General features: G+C 41.3%; 1 protein-coding gene across 6 annotated transcripts in view; it reads right to left on the bottom strand.

The window, feature by feature from the left end:
• Positions 1–3,545: 3,545 nt before the first annotated feature.
• LOC105224376 (low-density lipoprotein receptor-related protein 2) overlaps positions 3,546–24,226 on the bottom strand; it is a 442,984-nt gene continuing 422,303 nt past the window's right edge. For 5 of the 6 annotated variants that reach the window (XM_049454765.1, XM_049454763.1, XM_049454766.1 and 2 more), the window contains exons 5-15: positions 22,617–22,892; positions 20,985–21,239; positions 18,602–20,887; positions 12,872–18,523; positions 12,595–12,806; positions 12,118–12,524; positions 10,542–12,043; positions 10,160–10,472; positions 7,899–10,082; positions 7,575–7,843; positions 3,546–6,760 (exon numbers count right to left, since the gene is read on the bottom strand). In XM_049454765.1, the coding sequence (XP_049310722.1) occupies positions 6,558–6,760; positions 7,575–7,843; positions 7,899–10,082; positions 10,160–10,472; positions 10,542–12,043; positions 12,118–12,524; positions 12,595–12,806; positions 12,872–18,523; positions 18,602–20,887; positions 20,985–21,239; positions 22,617–22,892 (13,559 nt within the window). In that variant the 3' untranslated portion in view covers positions 3,546–6,557. The remainder of the gene's footprint in view (positions 6,761–7,574; positions 7,844–7,898; positions 10,083–10,159; positions 10,473–10,541; positions 12,044–12,117; positions 12,525–12,594; positions 12,807–12,871; positions 18,524–18,601; positions 20,888–20,984; positions 21,240–22,616; positions 22,893–24,226) is intronic. The other variant, XM_049454768.1, reaches the window with a different exon arrangement.

Raw genomic sequence — 24,226 nt, 5'->3', positions numbered from 1 at the left:
GTTTGTCGATTTGCAAGCGTCTTGTGAGCTGTTATATATCAATTTTAAGTAGCATAATGCACCGGCATTCTAAGCTGTCCAAGTGATATTCCTATTAGAAGCGATCTCACAACCTAATCTAACCATTTGCTATAGTGGTCATCATATGCCGAAAATTATATGCTCTCTTAAATGTCTTAAGAATTATCACACATTGAATCAAATCAGGCGGAAGCTTGGAAATCGCTATATTAGGTATTTCGTAGTTGTGGGAATACTGAAACGATTTTGTCCATTTTTATCTATTATTTATCAAAATATTCCACAAAGTAATCGATATTTTCGGTATAAAGTCAGGCACATCAAAGTTCACAAATTCGGTATCTAGGGTCCTGAAAATTTGTAATTCAATTTCGATGAAATGCCAAACCTTTGAGGTAAAATCTTCCAAGAGTATAACCAAAATATGAACACATGTCGTGAGTAACTTTATATATACATATATGTATGTTGAAGTTCTAACTTGATATGTCGAAAAGCAATTTTTTATTGTCGGTAATTATTATTGCAAATTGAGACTGCGCATTGAGTGTATTTTGCAATTTGCTATTTGTCTGCGAGTTTGACAGATTTTTAGCCCCTCATTTAATATTTTATTTGTATATTACCATGTCTTTAACACCTAAAACAGAGGGTTTTGAAAATAAAATTTTGATAGTTGTTTTGAAATAAGCAATATATTTTCTCAATTAGCCAAAATATTGCCTACGGTTAATTATCATGATAACAAATATTGCTTGTGGGCAACAATAAGTTAATTTATAAGACGTATTTATAACCTTGTAAGCCATTTATCTGTTAGTTTCCTTGCTAATTCTTTCAATGTATTGGAGTTTCGGTAGTCATAAATTGCTGGCTTGTCCAAGACTGCTTCCGGAAATGTCAAAAAGTAATGACATTAGCTTATAAACGCTACATGAAAATGGGCAGCACTTACTGAGACATTTTTGCGTTTACTAGCGATTAGTACAATGCATTTCAAACTATTTCACAGCGAGAAAAGGCTGGGCTTAGACGCGTAAACTTTTGTTTCGGCAGCTCGAACTTTGAAGAAGGATTAAAAACAATGAAAGATTAATTAAATTTTTTACAAAATCTATAAAATGTGATTATTTTTTAAGTAGTTGGAAGCGAGATTTGATGTTTTCTAACTGATAATAAGTAAAAATAGAATAGAAGGAACTTCGCATTACAATTAAAGGGTTACATGGGTTTACGGGTTGCAAAAAAATTGATTTTTTATTGTATTTTTAAATTCTATAACACCTCTAGAATATTGTCCTAAGTTTTCAAGTTGATCCGACTAATAGTTTCGGAGATACAGCCTTGAGAACTTGTGCGCTGGAGGCCAGCTAGGCTAAGTGCGCCGTCTTTAAATGCGTTTTTCTCGAAACTATTCAACGGAAATTTTATACATTTTCGTATAGATACAATCCTGAAGGACTTGGACAAATGGTTTTTTTTTCGACTACAACTATTTGAAAAAAAAAGAAAAATATCGCGAAATTTTCACTGAAATTTAAATTTTTTTGCAAAACTTATACGAAGTATTATGAGCTTCTCTTTCGACTAACTTTAATATAATATAATAATAATTTAGCATATTACTACATTATTTAACAAATTTATTATCTACATTTATTTTAGTAAATGTTTCACGAATGGTGTAAGAGGATAAAATTGGCGGAAGCGGGCTGCTGGATTTGCCAACGCTAACAGAGAAACATGTAATAATAAGAAACACCACTTTTCCTGTACGAACACTGTCTAAAGAGGTTGAAGGTTTGATGTTAAGGGAAAAGTCGCTTGAAATATTTATAACATTAAAAAACGAAAATAAATTGTAGTAACGATAATAAAAAAATCTCTCTTAAAATTGTAATACTAATATTATATATATAATATTATATTATACCTTAATTTTTATTAATAAACATATATTTTTATTTATAACTCATCAAAAATTTATTTTTTTTTATTACAAATGAAGCAATATGTGTACATGCATTGCATTTATTTAATTAACTTCACCCTGTAGCCGGAGAATGACGCCTAAATGCAGAAAACATCTTACCATTTTGCATATTTTTAGGCGCAACGGAAGTCAAAACAGTTTGGTGACATTTCGCGGCCAACAGTTGTGGAGCTTCCACGCTACTTCTGTGGCAACCAAACTGTGCGCACACACGGTTGCTTGCTGCATATATGCAGTTTATGGGTACCTGGTGGAATTGGGGAAAAAGTGAGTTTGGCTCGTCGCGCTTTCGCAGCACCGCTGCCGGCGTCGCTGCTGCTACAGTGCAAATGCACTGCGTTTGACTAAATTAAGCTAATTTCGGCTAAAATTGATGGATTTTAATGAAATAAAAAATGGAAATAAATAGAAAAATAATATTTAATTATTTTTTTAATAAATTGATGTGGAAAAAATGTTGAATAATTTATTTATAGCAGTTTTATTGCAAAAATTGGAGAGTTGTGTTTTTAAGTTAAAATTTTTGGGAAAATTGTTGGAATTTAATGAAATAAAAAATGGAGATGAATTGCAAAATAATATAAAATTATTTTGAAGTAAATAAATGAGCGAAAAATTGTTAAATTATTAAATTAAAGTGGTTTAATTTGGAAAATTGGAAAGATGAGTTTGAGAGTTAAAATTTTACCTAAAATTGGATTTTATTGAAAAAAAAATTAAAATAAATATTAAAAGAAAATTTAATAATATTTTTAATCAAGAAATGTGTAAAAAATGTTACATAATTATTTTTTATACATAATTTTATTATGCATATTGGAAAGTTAGGTTTGAAAAATGATTTTAACTAAATAATAAGTGAAAATAATTATTTAAAAAATATTTTAAAACTTTTTAACAACTAAATATCAAAAAATAATAAAAATATAATTAATATCAATAATTATTATTTTTCAATTTTATTGCTGAAAATTTTCCAATTAAGCTAGAGAGTTACTTACAGTTCACACTTTTGTTTGAAAATAAATAAACTTTTTTTTTCAAATATTTTTTTTTTATTATTTCAACAAATTATCCTTTTTTATTTAATATTTATTTTCTCTTTACTAGTATTAAATTATGCTAACATTCTTAAATGAAAGGAAGCACAGATTTGTAATACAATCGCCATTGATTTCATTTTCACTTTTTAACGCATTTTATGTATTTTCTCGTTTTTTGTTTCGTATTAAACTATAGAAAAGCTAAGCTTTTTTTTTATAGAACAGAAAACTTGTTTTTTATTGCAAATGAGGAAAAGTTGTATGCTTTAGTAACTGTTATTTCGCTATGTGTGTATTGTTTAGGAATTTTTTTTTATAAAAGTGTAAAGTTCACTGCTGGGTAGGCATGAAAAAAATAAATAAATTTTAATTTATAAACAAAAAAAAATATTTTACATAATTAAAAAAAAAAATTTTGAAATTGAATTTTATTAAAAAAAATAGTATTTTTGTAATTGGTTTGATTTTTTTTAATTTTAAAAGGACGCTTTTAAATTTTTTTTGTTGGAATGTTGTGTTGAGTTTAAAAATTATAATTTTTAAAATCAGATTTTATTTATTCTATGTTTTTGTATTTTTATTATTAATTTTGTAAAATTATTTAGCAGTTTTTAAATTCAAATTTTTGGAATGTTGTATTGAGTTGGAAAATTCAAAATTTTATTATAATTTTATAAACAATGAAAAAGTAAGTTCATTTTTTTTCAAATTTGTTTTGTTTGTAAAAAATTTTGAAAAATAGGATTGGAAAAAAAATAAGTTAATTTTTTTTTTTTTAAGTTTGGTTTGCTTGTAAAAAATTTTGAAAAATAGAATTCAATTGAATAGGAAGGTAAGATAATTTGTTTTCAAAACTGTTTTGCTTGTAAATGATTTTGAAAAATATTTTTGCAGTTTTTGAATTTAAATTTTTGGAATGATACGTAGAGTTGAAAAATTAATATTTTTAAAATATTAACAAATGAAAAAGTAATTTTAAATATTTTTATAATATTTTTTGTTTGTAAATAAATTTTGAAAAATAATTTAGCATTTTTTAAATTTAAATTCTTTGAATGTTGTGTTGAGTTGAAAAATTATTATTTTTTAAATACTGATGAACGGAAAATTATTATTGTTTTATGTTAATTTCTTTCTATTTTTCTGCCTTTAAAAAATTTTGAAATATAATTTAGCAGTTTTAAAGCTGGAAAGTTAATGTTATACAGTAATTTAAATTTTTTCATAAGTTTTTTGGTTTTTAAAATTTTTTTAAAAATAATTTAGCAGAATTTTGAAAACTAATTTAGCAGCTATTTCGAAAATCTGTTTTAAAAATAGGTGTTTTAACATTTGCATTACAGTTAAATTTTACACAGCGTTATATTCCCGTCACATGCGCACTTCCTGCTTACATTTACTTTAAGCTTTTTGTTAAACTTTTTTTTCTCGCTCTTCTCTTATCTATGCCAACTTGTTTTTCATCGTGCGAATAATATGTAAATAATAATAATAGTAATAATAATAAAAAAGTATATAACGTACATACATATACATAAAAATATATTTATCAATATTAATAATAGTTAATTAATAAGGTTGCATGTTTTTTCCGCTCTACTGCGCTGTTGCTCTTTTTTATATAAAACATTTTTTAGTAACAACATAGTAAAAAGTGTGTGGTGTTGCCGGTTTTTCGCTGCTTGCAGTTGAGTTTTTAGTTAAATTCTTTTACATTTTTAATTATTTACTCATTTGCCCTAATCTAAAACATTTTAAAATATGTATATAAAAAGTTTTTTCTCTTTTCTTCAATTTTTTTTTTATCGATTGCTTTGCTTATTTTCGCGATTCTTTTGTTACTTTTACATTTTCACTATTTTTGTTGCTATTTTTCGCTTTATTTTACTTAATTTTTAATATTTATTTATTTTAGTTTTAGTTTTTGTTTTTGTTTTTGCTTCACCTGCCTAATATAGAAAAATATATATGGAAATATACTTTAAACACTCTCATTGCACATTTATATATATACTACTACGCGCATATACATTTATGCAAATTTTTAAAAATTAAATTAATTATTTTTTGTTTTTGTTTTTAGTGTTTTTTTTTCATTTGCATTACACTTTAGCTAGTATAATGTTGTTGTTTCGTGTTTTTTAATTTTATTTTAAATACAAATTAGCTTTTTTCATTTTTCATTTTTCATTTACTTTTTAAATGTATCTTTCGTAGCATACATATATTTGTTTTTGTTTTTGTTTTTGTAGTGATATTGTCATTTAGCAATCAGAAAAATATATACTTGTTTATATGTAGTTGTATATATATATTTTTTTATATATAAGTATATTTGTATACGATATCCTCAACACTAAGCAAAATGTGATGTGTTGTTGTTGTTGTTTGAAATCACTTTTCAGTGTAGTAAAAGAATTGTTTGTGTTTAAGATACATATATACACACAAATTTATGTACATATGTATTCGGAAATGTTTGCTTTGGAATGCAGAGTTTCGCATTGTGTCTGTGTGTGTGTGTGGCTATGTGTTCAAAATCGAAAAACATATGTGGCTTAACAAGTGTACTAAACAAGTTTTAAGTTTTTCTCACGCAAATACATACATACATATATGGTATATGCTCTGCGCTTTGACATCTACTTACATCCTTTGCTTTACTTTTCTTGTTGTTTTTTTTGTTTTTGTTGTTTTTTATAATTTAACTTAATATTTAATAATTGCATCAGTAGTAATCGCTCGTCACTTGTTCTACTTTCTCCACTGCGTACATACATCGCTTTCATAAAGCTTTCGCCAGCAGCTTCAGCTGTTTATAGTGCATACACACATACATACATACAGATAAATTTGTATTATATGGCGCAATTCGCACGAAAAAGGATATGTTTAGCTAACGGTGTTTCACATTTTTCATTTTTTCCAATTATTTTCTTCAATTTGTCCACCACACGAACGCGTGTCACGTTGTAAATTCTTAAAAAGCAGTTTTTGTTGTTGTTTATGTTGTATTGTTGTGTTTTGTAAGCAAGCGGCATTTAAAAATTTCGCAAAAATTCGCTTCGTCTTCCACTAATTACAAATATATAATATGTATGCTTCTTCTTCCTTGTGTTTGACTTTCGTGTTTTCGGCTAATAGCTAATTTTACAGTTACATACATATAATTGCTATGATTTCTTTACAATTTACAAGCGCAGTTGGCGTGCGTCTGGAGTTTGCTTCTAAAGCGTTGTGTAGATTTCGGCGTATTGTTGTTTTTTTTTGCATTTCGCTCGTGTTTTTGTTTTTGTTGTTGTTTGTATACAGTAATTTGAATATGTACTTGTTATATTTGTTTTGTGATTGTTGTTGTTGTTGTTTTTACATATGTAGTGTTGGTGTTTTTGTTGTTGTTGTTGGTGGTGGTGGTGTTTTAGTTGTTGTTGTTTTTCTAGCTGTTGCTGTTGTTTTAGTTCTTGTTGTTGTTGTTTCATTTCGTTCTATATAATTTTATATCAGCATTCAGACTTATCCTCTTCAACAAGATATTGCGTATCCTTGCCGGTGTCCGCCGACGGATCCAGCTCTCTGGTACGCAACTGTAATTGCGGTGATGATTTGTGTGTTATGCTGCTGGGCGCTAATATGGCCGAGACGGGTTCGGTGAATGGACCAACCGTTTTGGTTTTGGAGGGATCATGTGGCACTTCGTAAATACCTAAAAAAAAATCATTTTAAACATAGTTATATGAGATTGTGAGTCCATAATTTTAACTGGGATCTTCTCAAGAGAGTCTTCAGATATTGAGTTTTAAGGTACAATCTTTAGAAGTTACACTATTCTATAAAAGTGCTAAGAAAATTGGATATTAAGAATCTGATGGGAATCCGAAAAGGTCTGCGCGCACAGTCTGAAGCGTATTCTAGGTCTGTGGTAGCATAGTCGAATAGGGGATGTGTCTCTCTCTCTCTATCTCTCCCTCTTTCTCTCAGATTAAAAGTACAAGAGCTCCAGAAGCTTTTACAGCTAACAAGCAAGACTATCTGAAAACCCTTCAAAGAAGCATAGACAACAAAGATCTCAATTTATCATGAGAGTCAATAAAACTCTTACAAATCTCAAAAATTTCTCAACAAAAATTTTCTTCGGCAGAGTTCCCCTAACCTAATATTTAACTAAATAATTTTAGGTGTATACGTATAATCAATTCTGTCTATCGTAAGAATGCCTTAGAGGCGCTCCTGCTGCACGCTAGCCTTCTCCAGTCCCATATGCCAAGTTTCGTTCATGCTTCTTCTACTTGGACTCCACTAGAGACCCGCTCTACTTCTATGTCGTTTACCTCCAACTCTCGCAGCGAAAACCTTTTTTGTCGGAGTCTCGTCATACATTATCATATAAATCACTAACGGATATCAACCCTAGACCCTAAGAACGTCTCAATATTTTCTTTTTAATTTAAGCACGATCTGAACTAAATTTCTTTCCCATACACCCTTTCCCCCCGTACTATAAAATATTTGCCATTTACCTGTTCCATTACTCAGGCTCGGATCTGTGTTGGTGCCGGACTGCACGGCATCGTACATCGGATTCGAGAAGTCGCGCGTTTTGGCCGTATTCACGGTCTGTAGATTATAGCCCTCAATGGGAGCTACATCGTTGGACGGACCCGCCGAGGCGCCACCTGGAAAATCTGGAGCGTTAAACTCAACATTCGTGCCATGGCGGAAGGTGACACTTTGCGACGACGTTAATGTGGGCAAACGCGCCAATTTGCCACTGAAAGTGGAAAAGACCCTTTAATTTGTATAAAGCATATAGCAGAAGAACAACAAATAAATTCTATACTTACAATGGCTTCTTCCGTATGACATACCACGCACCGCCCGCCGTCAGCAGTACCAACAATATCACCATTATTGGTACCACAACAGCCGTTACATTTGCGCCGCCGTGGCCGAATGCGCCTGCCATGCTGCGATCGCAATGCTCACCCTTGAAGTCGGGCTGGCATTCGCAGTACAAATCACCGCGCTCATCTTCGCGACAAAGGCCGCCATTCTGGCACGGGCAAATGCGCGGCGATGGACGCGGTCGCTCAGCTGCAGCATCGCAGATCACTTCGGCAGTGCTGCGATGCGAGGGCAATCCGGAAGTGTCGGGGCAAGCGCAACGATGACCGCCAGGTACGAGCAGGCATAAATGTGAGCAACTTGAATCGTAACATGGATTGCGTAATGAGGTGTTGTAACGTTGTTCGTGGTAGACCTTAATGCCGGACGGATTGACGAGATTGCGATGAACGGTGACTTGTACGCCACGACCGAATTTGTCCTGACGTATCACTTCGCCGGAGTCACGTGTCACCCAATATATGGTGGATTCGAACACATCCAAAGAGATGGGATGACGTAGCTGATCGCCCTTCACTATCAACTTGCGGTACGAGCCATCGGGGCGCATTGATTCGATGGTGTTTAACTTGGTGTCTACCCAGTAAATTGTGTGGTCTTGGGAGTAGTCGATAGTCAGGCCAGTTGGGTGACGTATGCGGTCGGTCATGAGCGGACGACGTTTCGAGCCATCCATCCAAGATACCTCAATCTTTGGCGCAGAACCAGCATCAGCCCAATAGATGCGACCCAATTGTGGATTCACCACAATGGAAGTTGGCACCTCAAGGCCGGCATTAACTATCGAACGTCTGTAGCGGCCATCTGTTTTCGCGACCATAACGCGTCCACGTGGTTTCGAGCCGGTGCGGTCTACCTCAGTCCAGTAAAGATTGGATGCCAGCCAGTCGACGGCAACAGCTGTTGGTTTGGAGCCACCCTTCATATTGAGATCTTGTGCGAAACCGATCTTTGCCTGTCCATCCAAGGCATTCACCATGTACGAACGTTTGATTGTCTTGTCGTAGCTGTCAGCCCAGAAGACGATCTGCTGTTGTGCGTCATAATCCAAAGCTTCAATACGTTTCTCCGCCGCAATCACATCAAATTCTTCACGTTTTTGTAGATCCAATGCACGTATTTCGGGTCCGTTAGCAAATACCAACACAATATCTTCTTTCTCAGCACGACAAACACCGGATTGACTGTCAACCAAGCGGAAACCTTCGCGACACGAGCACGAGTAAGTGCCATTGAGATTCTGACATTTGTGAGAGCAGGTATGCTGTCGTGTGACACACTCATCCACGTCCAAGCAGCGTTTCTTATTCTCCGCGGATATTATATAGCCCGGATAACAGGCGCAGATGTAGCCGCCATCGGTCAGATTGTGACAGTGATGTTCGCAACCGCCTCGTGTCAGTTCGGAGCATGTGTTCGTGTGGTGGCAACCCAACTCATCGGAAGCATCACCACAATCATCCGAGTAATCACAAACTTGCGCACGCTCCACACAATTCTTATTGGCGCATTGGTATTGTGTATACAGGTCACATGGTTTCTGCTTGTTGGCGCAGAGCGTCATATTATTTTCGTCCGAGCCATCACCACAATTGTCGATGCCATCACAAATCTGATAACGTGCCACACAGCGATGATTGGCGCACTGGAAGCGACGCAGCGTGTCGCAGTTGAAATCGGTGCAAACCTTGACATCCTCATCTGAGCCATCACCGCAATCGTCAGTGCCATCGCAGAGATCCGAGGGTGAAACACAAAGATTGTTATTACACTGGAAGCGCGATTCGGGACAGTAACGGCCACCGGGGAAGCGTGGTGGACAGTCAATTTCGTCAGACATATCGCGACAATCACGATCGCCATCGCAACGGAAGTACGAGGCAATACAGTGACCAGACATGCACTGGAATGTACCGTTCTTGCACTTATAACCCTCACAATTCATCTCATCCGAGTTGTCACCACAATCGTCCTCATGATCGCACTGCCAACGCGACGATATACACTTGCCGTTGGCGCAGTGGAATTCCGACTCGGAGCATTCGCGATATTTACCCTTGCAAATGGCGTCATTCTCATCACTACCATCACCGCAATCGTCCGAGAAGTCGCACATCCATTGTCTAGAGCGAAGTAGAAGAAATAAATAAGATAATATTAGCAATAACAGTACGTTCTAGTAACGGTGTTTTCGCCTTACTTTGGTATGCAGCGATTGTTGGCGCACTTGAAGTCGGTCTCGCTGGAGCATTTTGGACAGTTCTCTGGCAGCTCATCGCTATTGTCACGGCAATCGTCTTTGCCATCGCAGAAGAGCCATTTTGGTATGCAACGGTAGTTGGACTGACCAGGACAGCGTTGCCAGCCGGTAGTGCAGTTACGTTGACGACACATGTACGCTGGCTCATCGGAGTCATCACCACAGTCATTGTCGAAGTCACACATCCACAGTTTCGGTATGCAGCGGCCGTTCTTGCAGCTGAACTCCGTCTCCGGATCGCAAGCGCGTTTGTCTGAGGGGGAAAAAAAAATTTTATGAGTTATTTTAATTCAGGGAAAAATATAATGTAGGCTAGACTTACGACACACAGCCGGATCCTCGTCGCTGCCATCCTTACAGTCAGCGTCGCCATCACAACGCCAGCTGTCCAATATGCAACGTCCGCTCGACTTACATTTGAAGTCCGATTCGGGGCAGGGCAGATCGCAGTTTTGTTCATCGCTACCATCGCCGCAATCGTCGGTGCCATCACAGATCGTCGCCGAAGGTGTGCAATTCGTATTCTTACATTGGAATGTGCCAGCGCGGCAGTGACGTGTCGGACAAGTTGTGGGCTCATCGGAGCCATCCTTACAGTCTTTTTCACCGTCGCACTTCCAGAACCAGGGTATACATTTCTCGTCGTTGCCACCACAGCGGTGTTGACCGGCGGTACAGTTGGCTATGCAAGTTTTGCTGTCGCGTGCCAAATAGAATTGATTGGGACAGGCGCACTTGTAGCTTGGCGCGCCCTCCTCGATGTAGCCCTCGATATTAAAGTAAGTGGACTCTGGTGGTGGTGCAATTAGACAGAGATGTGAGCAGCCGCCATTATCCTTGCCGCAAGGATTCGTGTAAGGTAATTGACGCAGCGGATGGTTGATATGTATGTCGTATGGACGGTGGGTCGTATTGCGTAGCACGGTGTAATTTTGACCAGTAAATTTATTGGCGCGCATAATGCCCTTCAAATTCCAATCGGTCCAGTAGAGATAGTCATCGAAGAGTGATAGCGCGAAAATGTGTGGCACTTTTACGCCCGATAACACTACATGACGGTGGCGACCTTCCAAATCCGTGTAGGCAACATAGTCCAAATGTGCGTCAGCCCAATAAATACGATCCGTGAAGTAGTCGAGCGTCAAAGCGTTGGGCCAAGCAATATCATCGTCCCAGGTGAGTATGCGCGTAAAGTTCGAGCCATCCATGCCCATTTTAGCAATGTAAGCTTGCAAGTGCCACGATGTGAAGTAGAGATAACCAATACCGGGATGCACGACAAGCGCGCGTGGATCGATCACGCCACTGCGTAGCGTCTTACGTTTTGTGCCATCCAATTCCGAGACGTCCAAATTCTTCGAATGTCTGTCCAGCCAATAGAGCTTGCGTCCCACCCAATCGACAGCTATGCCCTCCAAGCCGTGCGAGTCGTGACGTATTATAGCTTCACGTTCGGGTTTTTCGTCATCATCGAGCCCATACTTGGAGCGGAAGATAGTTTTGGCGGTCACATCGCAGAAATACATGTACTGCTCTTGTATATCAAAGTCCAAAGCGACGACGTTCATCAAATCTTGATGCATAAGATTATACTGCTTGCCATCGAGCGACATATTGCGTACATAATATTTGTTGGTGAAGACTAGCCACGGTGTTTCGGTGTCCTTTCGTTTGCACGTATGCTCGTCCGTTTGACGTTCGTAGTAGCGTTCGTCGCATTTGCAGTAATAGCCGCCAGGTGTGTTCGAACAGTGTTGTGAGCAAGCACCAGGCAACTCCAGACATTCATCGATATCAGCGCAGGCCTTGCCGTCGGGCATGAGTCTGTAAAGTGGAGGAGAAAATTTATTTATTGAGTAAAAAATAATACCTTTCCAGTGTCTCCTAATAATACTTACTTGTAGCCTTGGTTGCAGTCACAGTAGTAGCCAGTCAGCGTGTCCACACACTTATGGCCGCACTGGTGTATCTCCACCTTCGCGCACTCGTCCACATTACAATGCGCCGGCTCATCCGATTCATCGCTGCAGTCGGGCACTTTGTTACACACCAAATGATAGTCAATACATTGTCCATTCGTGCAGGTGAATTGACCATTCGGACATGTTGTGTTCTCTTTCTTGCAACCCACTTCATCAGAGTGATCGCCACAATCGTCTTCGCCATCGCAACGATACTGATTGCGTATGCATTTGAAGTTCTGACATGTGAATTCTTGTTCGGAGCAACTCTTGTATTTGGAACTGCAGAATTTACCCTCATCAGAGCCATCGCCGCAGTCATTGTCATGATCACAAGTCCAGCCCTAAGTTTGGTTTGGAAAACATACAAATTTTTAGTCGAAAAGTACAAAGTTTGTGAGCCGTATGACTTACCTTATTGATGCAACGGCCGTTATCGCAAGTGAACATGTCCTCGCCGCAAGGCTGTTGTGTCGCGCAGGAATGCAGTGTTGTATTCTCATCCGCGCCATCCACACAATCCGGATCGCCATCACATATCCATTTCTTGGGTATACATTGAGCACGTCCCCAGGCTTTATTCTCCAGACAAGTGAATTCTGTTTCTTCATCACATTTGCGATCATCTAGAGGAAAGAAAAAAGTAAATTAGAAAAACCTAATTATAACCTAAAAATTCTGCGAAACTTACTGCATTGATGTCTGCTGTCCTCATCACTGTTATCCAGGCAATCGTTATCACCATCGCATATGTATATTCTCGGTATGCAGTTACCATTGTCACAGGTGAAGAGATCACCAAAGCAAGTACGTCCCTCGGATTTGCAATACTCTGGCGGTTCGTCGGCACCATCACCGCAATCATCATCGCCATCACAATACCAAGTGGCCGGTATGCAGCGGTGGTTGGGGCAACGGAAGCTGTTAGTCGGGCAAGTGCGTTGACCGCAGTGTAGTGGATCCTCATCTGAGTTATCACCGCAATCATTGTCGCCATCACATAGCCAGTACGGTTCCACACAGATATTGGTCTTTTCGCATTTGAGGTGATTCGGTGGGCAAGTCGTATTTTGCGGACAACGTTCGTGTGTTTCATCCGAAGTTGTATTGTCTTTGCAATCGTTGACGCCATTACAAACTTGTGTCATTGGTATGCAACGACCATTACCGCAAGTGAATTCGCCATCAACGCAAGGCGGATAAGTACAGTCGATCTCATCTGAGCCATCCTTGCAGTCGTTCTCATGATCGCACTTCCACGACTTGAAGATACAACGTCCATTGTTGCAACGGAATTCGGTGGGTGAGCACGAATGGTAGGCGCAGTAATTTGGATCCTCATCTGAGTTGTCGCCACAATCGTCATCACCATCGCAAGACCACATACGCGAGATACACTTGCCGTTCTGGCAATAGAATTTGCTTGCCTCGCAAGTGTTGTTGCGTGGCGCACACATGCGTCCCTCGTTGACCACCTTTGAGTTGTCGCCACACTTGCATTCTGCCTTGCCATTCGGTGCCGGATGACAACTTTGCGCGCAGCCACCATTCTTGATAAGACATGGATTAACCGCACATTTCTGTCGTTCAGCGCTATAGACACGTATATCACGTGGTGAGTCCTCCAAACGTTTGACCATCTCTACGACATTGGCGCCAGTATGCTTCTCAGCGCGATACACGCCACGTAACTGCAGATCTGTCCAATAAATATAATTGCGGAACACGGTTATGGCGAAAGGATAAATTGTGGCATCCACGAGCAGTTCCCGGTTCTTGCCATCCAAATCAGAGCGTTCGATCTTCTCACGCACGGCGTCGGTCCAATAGAGTTTACGTTCTTCATAATCAATTGCGAGACCACTGGGTTGTGAGAGTTCTTTGTCAACAATGGCGCGTTTCAAGGAGCCAGCCATCGTGGTGCGGAAGATTTTGCCCGATGTACCGAAACGACCCCAATCGGTGAAGTATAGTGTGCCATTGCATGGATCTAGCACGATGGCACGTGGCCGTTCCACACGCGCTATCATTACCAAATCAGTGCCATCCAAGTTCATGGCATAAATTGAGTTATTCGAGCTGTCAGTCCAGTAGATCTTCTTCTGTGTCCAATCGTACGCGATACCCTCCGGATTAATGCCTCTGCTCAGCACCACATTAACATCGTTGCTGTTCGGATTGTCAGCCTTGGTGTAGGCAATCTTAGCCCATGGACGGATTTGTGTGAATAACATGTGATTGTCTGCAAAGTCAAAGTCGAGACCGACCACATTGGTGAGATTGCTCATTGGTGTAAATGGCACTTGGGTGGAGTGTGGATCCAAGTTGACGGCGCGTATTTCAGTGCGTGTAGCGAAGACGAGATACTCATTGACCACCTCACATTTGCGTTCGTCATCTGCGAGTTTACCAGTGGCACAATCGCAGCGGTAATGCGCGCGGGAAGTTGTCGCTTGATCAGGCGGAAAACTGAAGCAAAGTTGATCGCAACCGCCATTACCGAGACGTGCACACGGATTGCCCTCATCTTGTGGCTGATTGTTGATGTTATAAATGGCAATGTCACGTAACTTTTGTAAATTGGTGCGCACACGTACCGGTGCCGATTCGTTGCCAGATAATTTGGAGGCCTTGTATACCGAGTTCAAATTACGATCCACCCAGTAAACATCGCCAAGATGTATAGCTATACCCATTGGATTGGCTAAATTGCGACGGATGACCTTACGATTGCCACCGGAGAAGGAAATCTTTTGAATGGTATCCAATTTTGAGTCCACCCAATAGACGTCGTGTGTCAACATATCGATTGTCAAATCACGTGGATTCGATATACCGGATGTTACCAAAGGCGTCCAGTGTGAGCCATCTAAGAAAGCCTTACCAATGCGTGGGTGTTGACCATAATCAATCCAGTAGAGTAGGCGTTTGATTGGATTTACAGCGAGTTCACGCGGTGCATCAGTTGTCGTCTTCACCAGCACTTTACGATTGCTGCCATCCAACCAACAGACTTCGACATAATTCTCATGTGGATAAATATTTGTGAAATACATATTGCCAGCGACCCAATCAATGGTCAGACCACGTATGCCGTTACTACCAATGCCATCCTTAACGATATGTTGAAGTTCGGTGCCATTCGGACGACGTCGGAAAATGCCATTCCATGTGCCACGATTGTATTCGGCCCAGTAGATCCATTGTTCGCGGAAGAGCACATCAACGTGTAAGATGTGATGGCCAGGTCCACTAATTGGCACCATCGCCTCGGAGCTATCGCTCAAACTGTAGCCACGAGTCACGTCAAGTTGTGATACGACGGCAAAGGTCTTGTATGCCACACAGTTAATATCGTTATCCTTGCGATAGCCAACACCGCAAGCACAAGTGCGCGACGAAACATCATCTGGTATGCAAAGATGCTCACAGCCACCGTTATTTATTTGACAAGGATGTTGCATCATGGGACGTTTTTTGAAGATGATCATGCTCCTTAGATCGGGTTCGTTGTCCACAATTACTTTAGGATTATCGCCACGTGGCAAGTCAATGCGTACGATCTTCTCATAAATTGGGTCGAGATAGTACAATCTTGAATCTAAAATTCCTAAGCTTCTTGGGCGCGAAATCGCATTCTCCTCCGAAAGCAAAACACGATGATCCTCACCGTGATAGTCCATGACACAGATTGTCGGCGGATATTGTGTACTATAGTAAACCAATTTCTTTTCGATATCCAAAGCAATACTCTCGGGTTGGTCGATTTCCGATTTCAGCACCATGGGATTATTACCGTTCATATTGACACGCCCAATCTTCACGGGCACACCATAACCACCCTCATCGATCCAGAAGAGTTTGCCATCGTTGGGATCTAGCACCATTTGTTTGGGTTTCGAAACGGATGTTTGATTGCCGTCGTTGGCAAGGATGATTGTGCGATACTTGATTTTACCATCCACGCGCACCGCCTCAATATTGCTGGCAATACGGTTGCCCATGTACAGATTGCGGCCCAGCCAGTCAAAGGCGATGGTGTAGGGGGAACCGACAATGCCCGTATCGGCGCCGAGGAATTGTGTCTTGTTGCCACCACCGTAAGGTGTGGAGAATATCGTGCAATTTTCATCGTCACCTTCGCGTCCTTGCACCCAATATAGCGTTTCACCCTTGCGGTCGAAGTCCAAGCCAGTGCTACTTTCAATGCCAATAACCGGTGCCAGCGAGCCAGCGCGTGCATCACCGCCGTTCAATGGTATATCGACAATTTGTGTGCCCTTTACAACAACCAAGAATGGATTCTCTTCTTCGACGCAACGACCCTCGCTCATTAGACGGAAACCTGGTTTACACTTGCAGGAGAAGCCCTCCTCTGCACTTGGACTCAACAAACAGAGATGTTGGCAATTAGATTTCTCACATGGATTCGGATGGATGGGCTGTAGTGAGGGATGGTGTACGTGTATGGAGAGTGGTTGACTGATTAGATGTGAGACAACTGTTTGATTCTTGCCACGGAATTTGTTGGCCGATAGCACACGATTCAGTTGACGATCTGTCCAGTAAAGTGTGTCTTCAAATAGTGAGAGCGAGTGTGGATGTAGTAAGTAATGGCTGTTGGCTAAAACTTGTTGCCGACCAGTGCCGTTATAGTAGCAGAAGTCAATGAAATCCAATTTAGAGTCTGCGAAGTACACACGTTTGGTTGCAATGTCCAAAGTGAGACCGTTAGGCCAATAGATTTTAGTGTTAATAATTGTTTCACGCATAGTACCATCCATACCGACGCGTTCGATGCGTGGATTCTCACCCCAATCGGTCCAGAAGATGAAACGTGCTTCGGGGCTTGGATCGAGACACATACCACGTGGTTGTGTGATATTTTCGCGTACCAAAACCAAACGATTCGAGCCATTTTCTGCAGATACTTCAATCGTATTCAATTTACTGTCCAGCCAGTAGAGATTTCGTGCAACCCAATCGTAAGCCAAACCTTCAACCAAGTCCAAGCCGGTATTGATGATCTCTTGCGGTTCTTGACCACGATCTAAACGTGAGATCTTCTTCAGTTTCATATCGCTCCAGAATATTGTGCCAGTGTGCATATTTGAGGCAGTTGCCACCACATTCTCCACAATTATTGGGACACGTTCCAAGCCTTGTTCCTTCAAATCGGCAACGAGTATAGAATGACGATTCGATATAATTAGGAATGCAGCAGAGTGATTGACGGCCTTGCAAGTGTGCTTGTTGGGCTCCAGTAAATAACCATCGGTACACGAGCAGAAGTAAGAGCCTTTTGTATTTGTACATTGTTGTGAGCAAAGTCCTGGTGGATCGCATTCATTCATATCGACGCATGTGTAACCATCTTCACCGATCTCCGAGCCTGGTGGGCAAACGCATGTAGCACCCAAGGGTGTCTTCTGACAACCATTTGAACAAAGCCCACCTTGATGTGTACATTCGGCCAAATCGCAACCTTCACCTTCATCCGCGCCATTGGGACAATCGGGTGTGCCATCACACACCGATGTCATATTGACACAACGTTCGCTAACATCCGGACACTTCCATTGGCCGTAGGGACACTTGAATGGTGGCGGTACGCAGGCATGCAGTGAGCTCTCATCAGAACCATCGCCGCAATCGTCTTTGCCATCACATATATACGCCTTGAAAACACAATTGGAGTTATTACATTTGAAGAAGTTTTGTGCGCAAGTAATCTGTCCGCAATCCTCTTCATCAGACTGATCGGAGCAATCGTTGGAGCCATCGCAATGCCAAGCGATCGGTATACAGAAGCCAGAGGACTTGCAGCGGAAGTGTTTCTCCAAATTACACTGATTTGGACCCATCGACGGGCAATCCAGCTCATCACTGCCATCATTACAATCCGGTATGCCATCACATTTGTACGATTCCTCCACACACTGCCGTAGATCGGCGCATTTAAATTGATTCGCCAAACAAGTAATCGGCGGACAGTCCTTCTCATCCTGTTTGTCGAAGCAATCATCATCGCCGTCGCAAACCCAACTCTGCGGTATGCAGTGACCCGTACGTGGACACGTAAACTGGAAGTAAGCGCAAGTCTTTTCAGCGCAGAAGTCACCCTCGTCAGAGCCATCGCCGCAATCGTTCTCGCTATCACATTTCCACATGTTCGGTATGCAGCGGCCATTGTCGCAGGCAAATTGAGCAGTGCCACAAGTGACATTGCCACATTCGAACTCATCCGAGTTGTCGCCACAGTCGTTCTCCTGATCGCAACGGAAGTTGAGTGGTATACAACGGCCAGATTTGCATTGGAACTCATTGGAGCCGCAGGTCGGTTCTATTGGTAAGAAAGATAAAAGAAAATACAGTTATTAATTTTAAAAAGAGTTATTTTCTATAGAAGAATTTTACTCACTGGTGCAATTTTGCTCCTCATCACTGTTATCCAAGCAATCGTCATCGCCGTCGCAAACCCACGATTTGGGTATACAACGTTGGTTGTTACAAGTGAAGTCCCAAGTATTAGGGCAGGGTTGTACTGGTGGCTCTGCATTAGGGTCGGCCATACAGGAGCGTTGATCTTCGGCCAAACGTTCGCCATACGGACATGAGCAGCGCGTCTGCAAGGACGGCAACACGGAGTCGTTCCTTGGTATGGCAAAGCAAATCTTCTCGCAACCGCCATTGTTTACATGACAGGGATGTATATCGGTTATAGTTTGCACCTCATGACTGTAAACTTTCACGCCGTATAATCGATTAGTTTGCGGTTCGCGGACCATCATTTCCTCTTGTTCGCCAGTAAGTTTGTGCAGACGTATGATGGCATCGAGACGCCAGTCAGTGATGTACATCCAATCGTTGTGTATGACAATCGAGAATGGATGACGCACCAAGCGTGAGTTAACCGTTTTAATGTCGGTACCATCGAGATTGGAATGTTGCACATGATCCAGCAAAGCGTCGCACCAGTAAACACGATCCTCTTTGAAGTCGATCGATAGACCATTGGGCCAGCCTAGTGTGACATTCTTAAAGACAAGCAAATTGGTGCCGTCAGTGTTTGCACGCGTGATATTTGCTGGACGATCCCATTCGGAGAAAAAGATAAAACCCCTATTGGGGTGCACAACGATGGCGCGTGGTCGTTTGAGGTTCTTCAACAGCGTGCGTCGATAGGTTACGTTACGCGTAGAGAGCACATTCAGCGTGCCTTTGCGTGAGTCGATGTAGTAGAGATTCTTCGAAGCCCAATCCACTGCCAAGCCCTCAACACCTTCGTTCTGCGAGGCCAGCACAATTTCGCGACCTGTGCCATTACGGTGCACACGGTAGATGACATCCTGCAACACATCTGAGTAGTAGATGAACTCATCGCGTGAATCGTAATCCAAACCCACGAAGCGTGCACGTCTCGACACCACCGGCAGTATGGCATCGCTGAAACCCTCAATAACTGGTTCCAGCACTTTACCTTTGATGAAGCGCTGTTGTGAGTACATCAGGAACTCACGCACTATTTTACAATTCTTCAAGTCCGTCTGCAGCTGATAACCTGTATGACAGGCGCAACGATAACCCAAACCGGTGGGTGCACCTTTAACAGCCGTTACAATACACATGTGATTACAACCGCCATTGTTGTTGCCACAAGGGTTCGACACACGTGGCTGACTTAAGGCATGCACAGCCACAATACCCTTTGGTTCGCGTATATCCTTTGCCTTGTAGGTAACCTGTATCGATGTGGGCCCGGCATATTTGTCTACGGACATAATACCCTGCTTGGTGGCATCCGTCCAGTAAATGCGATTTTCAAAGAGTGCCAATCGTGATGGACTCGGCACTTGTTGTCCGCGCAGCACCATAATGCGGTTTTCACCCTCATAGTTCACAGTTTCAATATAGTCCAACAATGAGTCGCACCAGTAAACGCGCTTGGCAATAATATCTACAGTTACACCAGAGGCTTTGTACGCAGCTTCGGAGACAATGGAACGTGCATGTGTACCATCCATATGTGCGCGTAAAACTTGACCACCATCAGCGACAAACATGAGACCGGATGTGGGATCCAAAGCCAAATCGGCAGGGCTGGTAAGATTTGAGCCCAACACAACGGCGTGCCAATGACCGCTCAATTCGAAAACATCAATTTTCTGACCAATCAAATCGGCCACGTAGATCTTGTCGCCCACCCAATCGACGGCCAGCGCGACGGGCGCCCATGTGCCGGGCAGTGTGAGATCTAGCGGCGAGATAGCACCGTTGAACACATCCAGTGGTATGGATTGCACCTTACGTGTCTTAATGTCGGACCAATACAAAGTGTTGCGCTGATAGTGGAAAGCCACACCGGAGGCCGCTGTAGCATTGGCCAGTACGCGTGGATCGCCACCATGCGCCGACATGCGCACAACAGCACGATCATGTGCGATGATCAGCTGCATAGTTCTCGGGTCTGGCACAATACACTTCGTGCTATTGTATAAACTATAGCCTTGCGTGCACTGGCAAGTAAACGAGCCATCGGTGTTCGTACACAACTGATCGCAATAACCCCATTCAGCGCATTCATCACGATCCATGCAAGTACGGTTATCGGCGGCAATGGACTGACCATCCGGACAGTAGCAGGCGCCACCCGTCAGCGAAGGTCCACAACGGTACTCGCAACTGAGCGCCGGACACGAGCCGGTAGCTGTGTGGGTTCAAATTAGCAAAGTGAGAGTGAATAAGTAATTGAAGGAAGAGCTGTCTAAATGTAAAAGAAAATATAGAGTTTTTGCCAAACTTACAGCAAGCGGTCTCCTCATCACTGCCATCTTCACAATCACGATGGCCATCGCACAGTTGTGATTTCAATATGCACTTGGGCGTGCCTTTTGGGCCACCGCGCGGACAAAGGAACTTGTTATCAGGACATGCGATTGCCGTGCAATTGGCCTCATCACTTTCGTCCGCACAATCGTGATATCCGTCACAATAGAAGTTCGATGGTATGCACAGGGCATTCGTGCAACGAAATTGTCCATGATGGCAGGGTGGAAAGTCTGGAAAAGAGAATAGTAAATCGAGAATGAATGAATGCGATTGCGTATGATGGCTGAATGATGTTGGTGCCTGGATGAAAACGAGTTGAATTGATGGAAAATTTCTGGCACACACTTAAGCAGCGACGAATGAAGTGGACGAAAGGAGAACGAAAACTAAAAAGGACGTAATTGGTTTATTGTTCTGATGGAGAGATGGGAAGTTGTGTGTTGCAGTAGGTTGAGTTGTAGAGTTGCACTTTCAAAAATGGAATTCGGAATGACAAGGTAAAGTCCAGTTATTCGAATTTAGAAGATGCTATCAATGGGTAGGAGGTATTTTGGTTCCCGTGGTCTATCTCAGATCAAGAAGATGCGATTTTTATGCTGTGGTAAGGAACACGTTAACTACCTATTGGGGATTTATTTGTGAAACTCAGTTATTATTTAAATTCGGAACTACAATCCAAAAAGGAAAAAAATGTTCGGGATCACCAAACAAAATTTAGTTTTTTTTTTTTAATTTTTCGGTATAGAGTTCCTAAAGACAGTTGATGTTAGGCGATAAAAGAGATTTTTTTGGAGATCCCGAAAATTTAGTCTCGAATTTTCAAGATGAAGTGCCTTGGTTAGAATGAACCGAAAAGAAATATCTGCACAAAATTATGGGGATTTGCGAGCAAATGAAAACATATTTGGCATCCCGAAAAATAATATTGAAATTTCGGGACTGAGTGCTGTAAATAGTGCGTGAAAAAATGTGATTTATCGTTTAAGATGATGCGAAAAGAGGAGAGAAATAATTTTCGGGACCCCGAAAAATAGTCCCGAAATTTCGGGATTTAGTTTCTACAAAAATGTGCACAAATGTGGAAAAGTGCGTGAAAAGAAAGTGATTTGTTGGTTGAAGCGAAGTCGAATAGTAATAGAAAGAAGTTTGACGAGACTACGGAAAGGGATGTTGCGCCGGAAGTTGCACACACGAAGATGCTTTAAATAAACTGCAATCAAAAATCAAAGCGCTTCAAACGTAACGCTACCTTTAAGGTAACTTAAAGCAACGTAAAACTCTGGAGCGCCAGGGGCCGTTGGTCACTTTGAATGATGTTCATTGGATGCCGTTGAAGAGTTTGACTAACAGCTTGTTATCATTTGCAGACCAATTGGATTGGTTTGCATAAAAAAGCTTACAGAGAAATTTCAGCACTTTGTTCCAATTCACAAAAATTCTGGTTCTTGTAACGGCAAACACTTGAATGCTAACAACTTTTTGACAACACGCTTCAAATGCACCAGCATGCATGGCTTGAAGTGCACTAGTGTCTGGAGTATCTGTCGGCAGTGTTTGTGATGCTGATGATGAAGATGATGACTATGATTTTACGATTGAATACTTACTGCAGCCCTGTTCATCAGATTTGTCACCGCAATCGTCTTTGTGATTACACTTGAGCGAAGCATCAATACACTTCTGCCCATTGGCACAGCGAAACTGATCCAAACGACACGAGATGCCGGTGCAGCCCTCCTCGTCACGACCATTACGACAATCCAGATAGCCATCGCAGCGTTTCTCCTTCGGCACACATGGGCCGGCGAGCCGACTGCCATCGGAGGGTGCCAAACCGCCGGGTGCATTGCAGAATACATCGCTCGATTGACATTTTCTGTAAGCTGTTGTTGAGTGGACGTGCACGAGCAGCGGGATATGGGTGCGCACAATAGTTGCGGACGACATTCGTAATGGTCGTTATTGTTATTGTTGTTGTTGTTGCGTGGTGAGTGTTGAGTGTTAGCGACATCGGAAAATTTGTATTGACAGCCAGCAGAGACACAGCCACGCAGCCAAGCAAAGCGGAAGTGCAAAGCATTACACAGAGAAATTGGAAGCGGAGATGTATTGACCAGCGACCATTGTGCGTTCGTTTCGTGCCGTTAGAGAAGTGGTTGTGAGTATGCGTGAATTCGACCGGCATCAATAGCGTAATGTAGTTGTCAGTATCGGCGGTTGCCCATACGCGCACACCCACACACAGACGTGCGTATTGTTGGTGGCGAAATAACGTAGACAGGCGAATTTCGTAGGCAACAAAACGGAAAATTGCAGCATCGTCAACGGCGTCAGAGCGGCAAGTTGGCGGCAGCGTTGTTGACAGTCATCGCAACAGGCGCAACCACAATGGCACGCAACAGAGCAGCAACACACGTGTTTGGTGCGGCAAAGGCGAAGCGTCGGTCCATACAAACGATGATTGAAAAGCATGAAAAGAAAAAAATTGAGGAAAAAAAGAGAAAAAATACAAAGAATTAGTAAATCGAATTGAATTTTTTCAAGCATGAAAGTTCTATGCGTTGACATACAAACAAACAAATACATACACATATCTACAGACATAAGACCTCAAGCAATGTATGTGCAGCATGAAAAACAGTAGGGAAGCTTTAAAAATTGCAATGACTATGTAATCGGAACACATTCCCGTTCCCACATCCGTTTTCGTGCTTAAGTGCTTAAAACATGTTTTTGTTGTTTTTGCTTTGCTAACTGTTTGTGAATTAATCTACAAACACTTTTTATACATATATCCTTCTGCTGCACCCAAAAGAAAAGCACGTTTTTCAACAACCCGAATTTTCGAGATGGAATGCTCAAGGCCTTTGTGATATGGAACCGAAAATAAATATTTAAAAAAAAATTATAGGGATTTGCGATAAAAACCAATAAAAATATTTTTGGGATCCGGAAAAACAATATCGAAATTTCGGGACTGCCCTTAAAAATACGCTACATTTGAATAGTGCTTGAAAATAATGTGATTTGTTGTTTGAGAAGATTTTCGGGATCCCGAAAAATAGTCCCGAAATTTCGGGATTTACTGCCTAAAGAAATATGCATCAATTTTGAAAAGTGCGTGAAAATAAAGTGATTTGTTGGTTGAATCGAAATCGAACATACAAAAAATCATGAGACTATGAAAACGTTGGAGACCCTTTAAAGTAGGTACTCA

The sequence above is a fragment of the Bactrocera dorsalis genome, chromosome 4 (assembly GCF_023373825.1).
Source record: "Bactrocera dorsalis isolate Fly_Bdor chromosome 4, ASM2337382v1, whole genome shotgun sequence".
Classification (NCBI taxonomy): Eukaryota; Metazoa; Arthropoda; class Insecta; order Diptera; family Tephritidae; genus Bactrocera; species Bactrocera dorsalis.
This window is presented reverse-complemented; position numbering and strand designations above follow the sequence as displayed.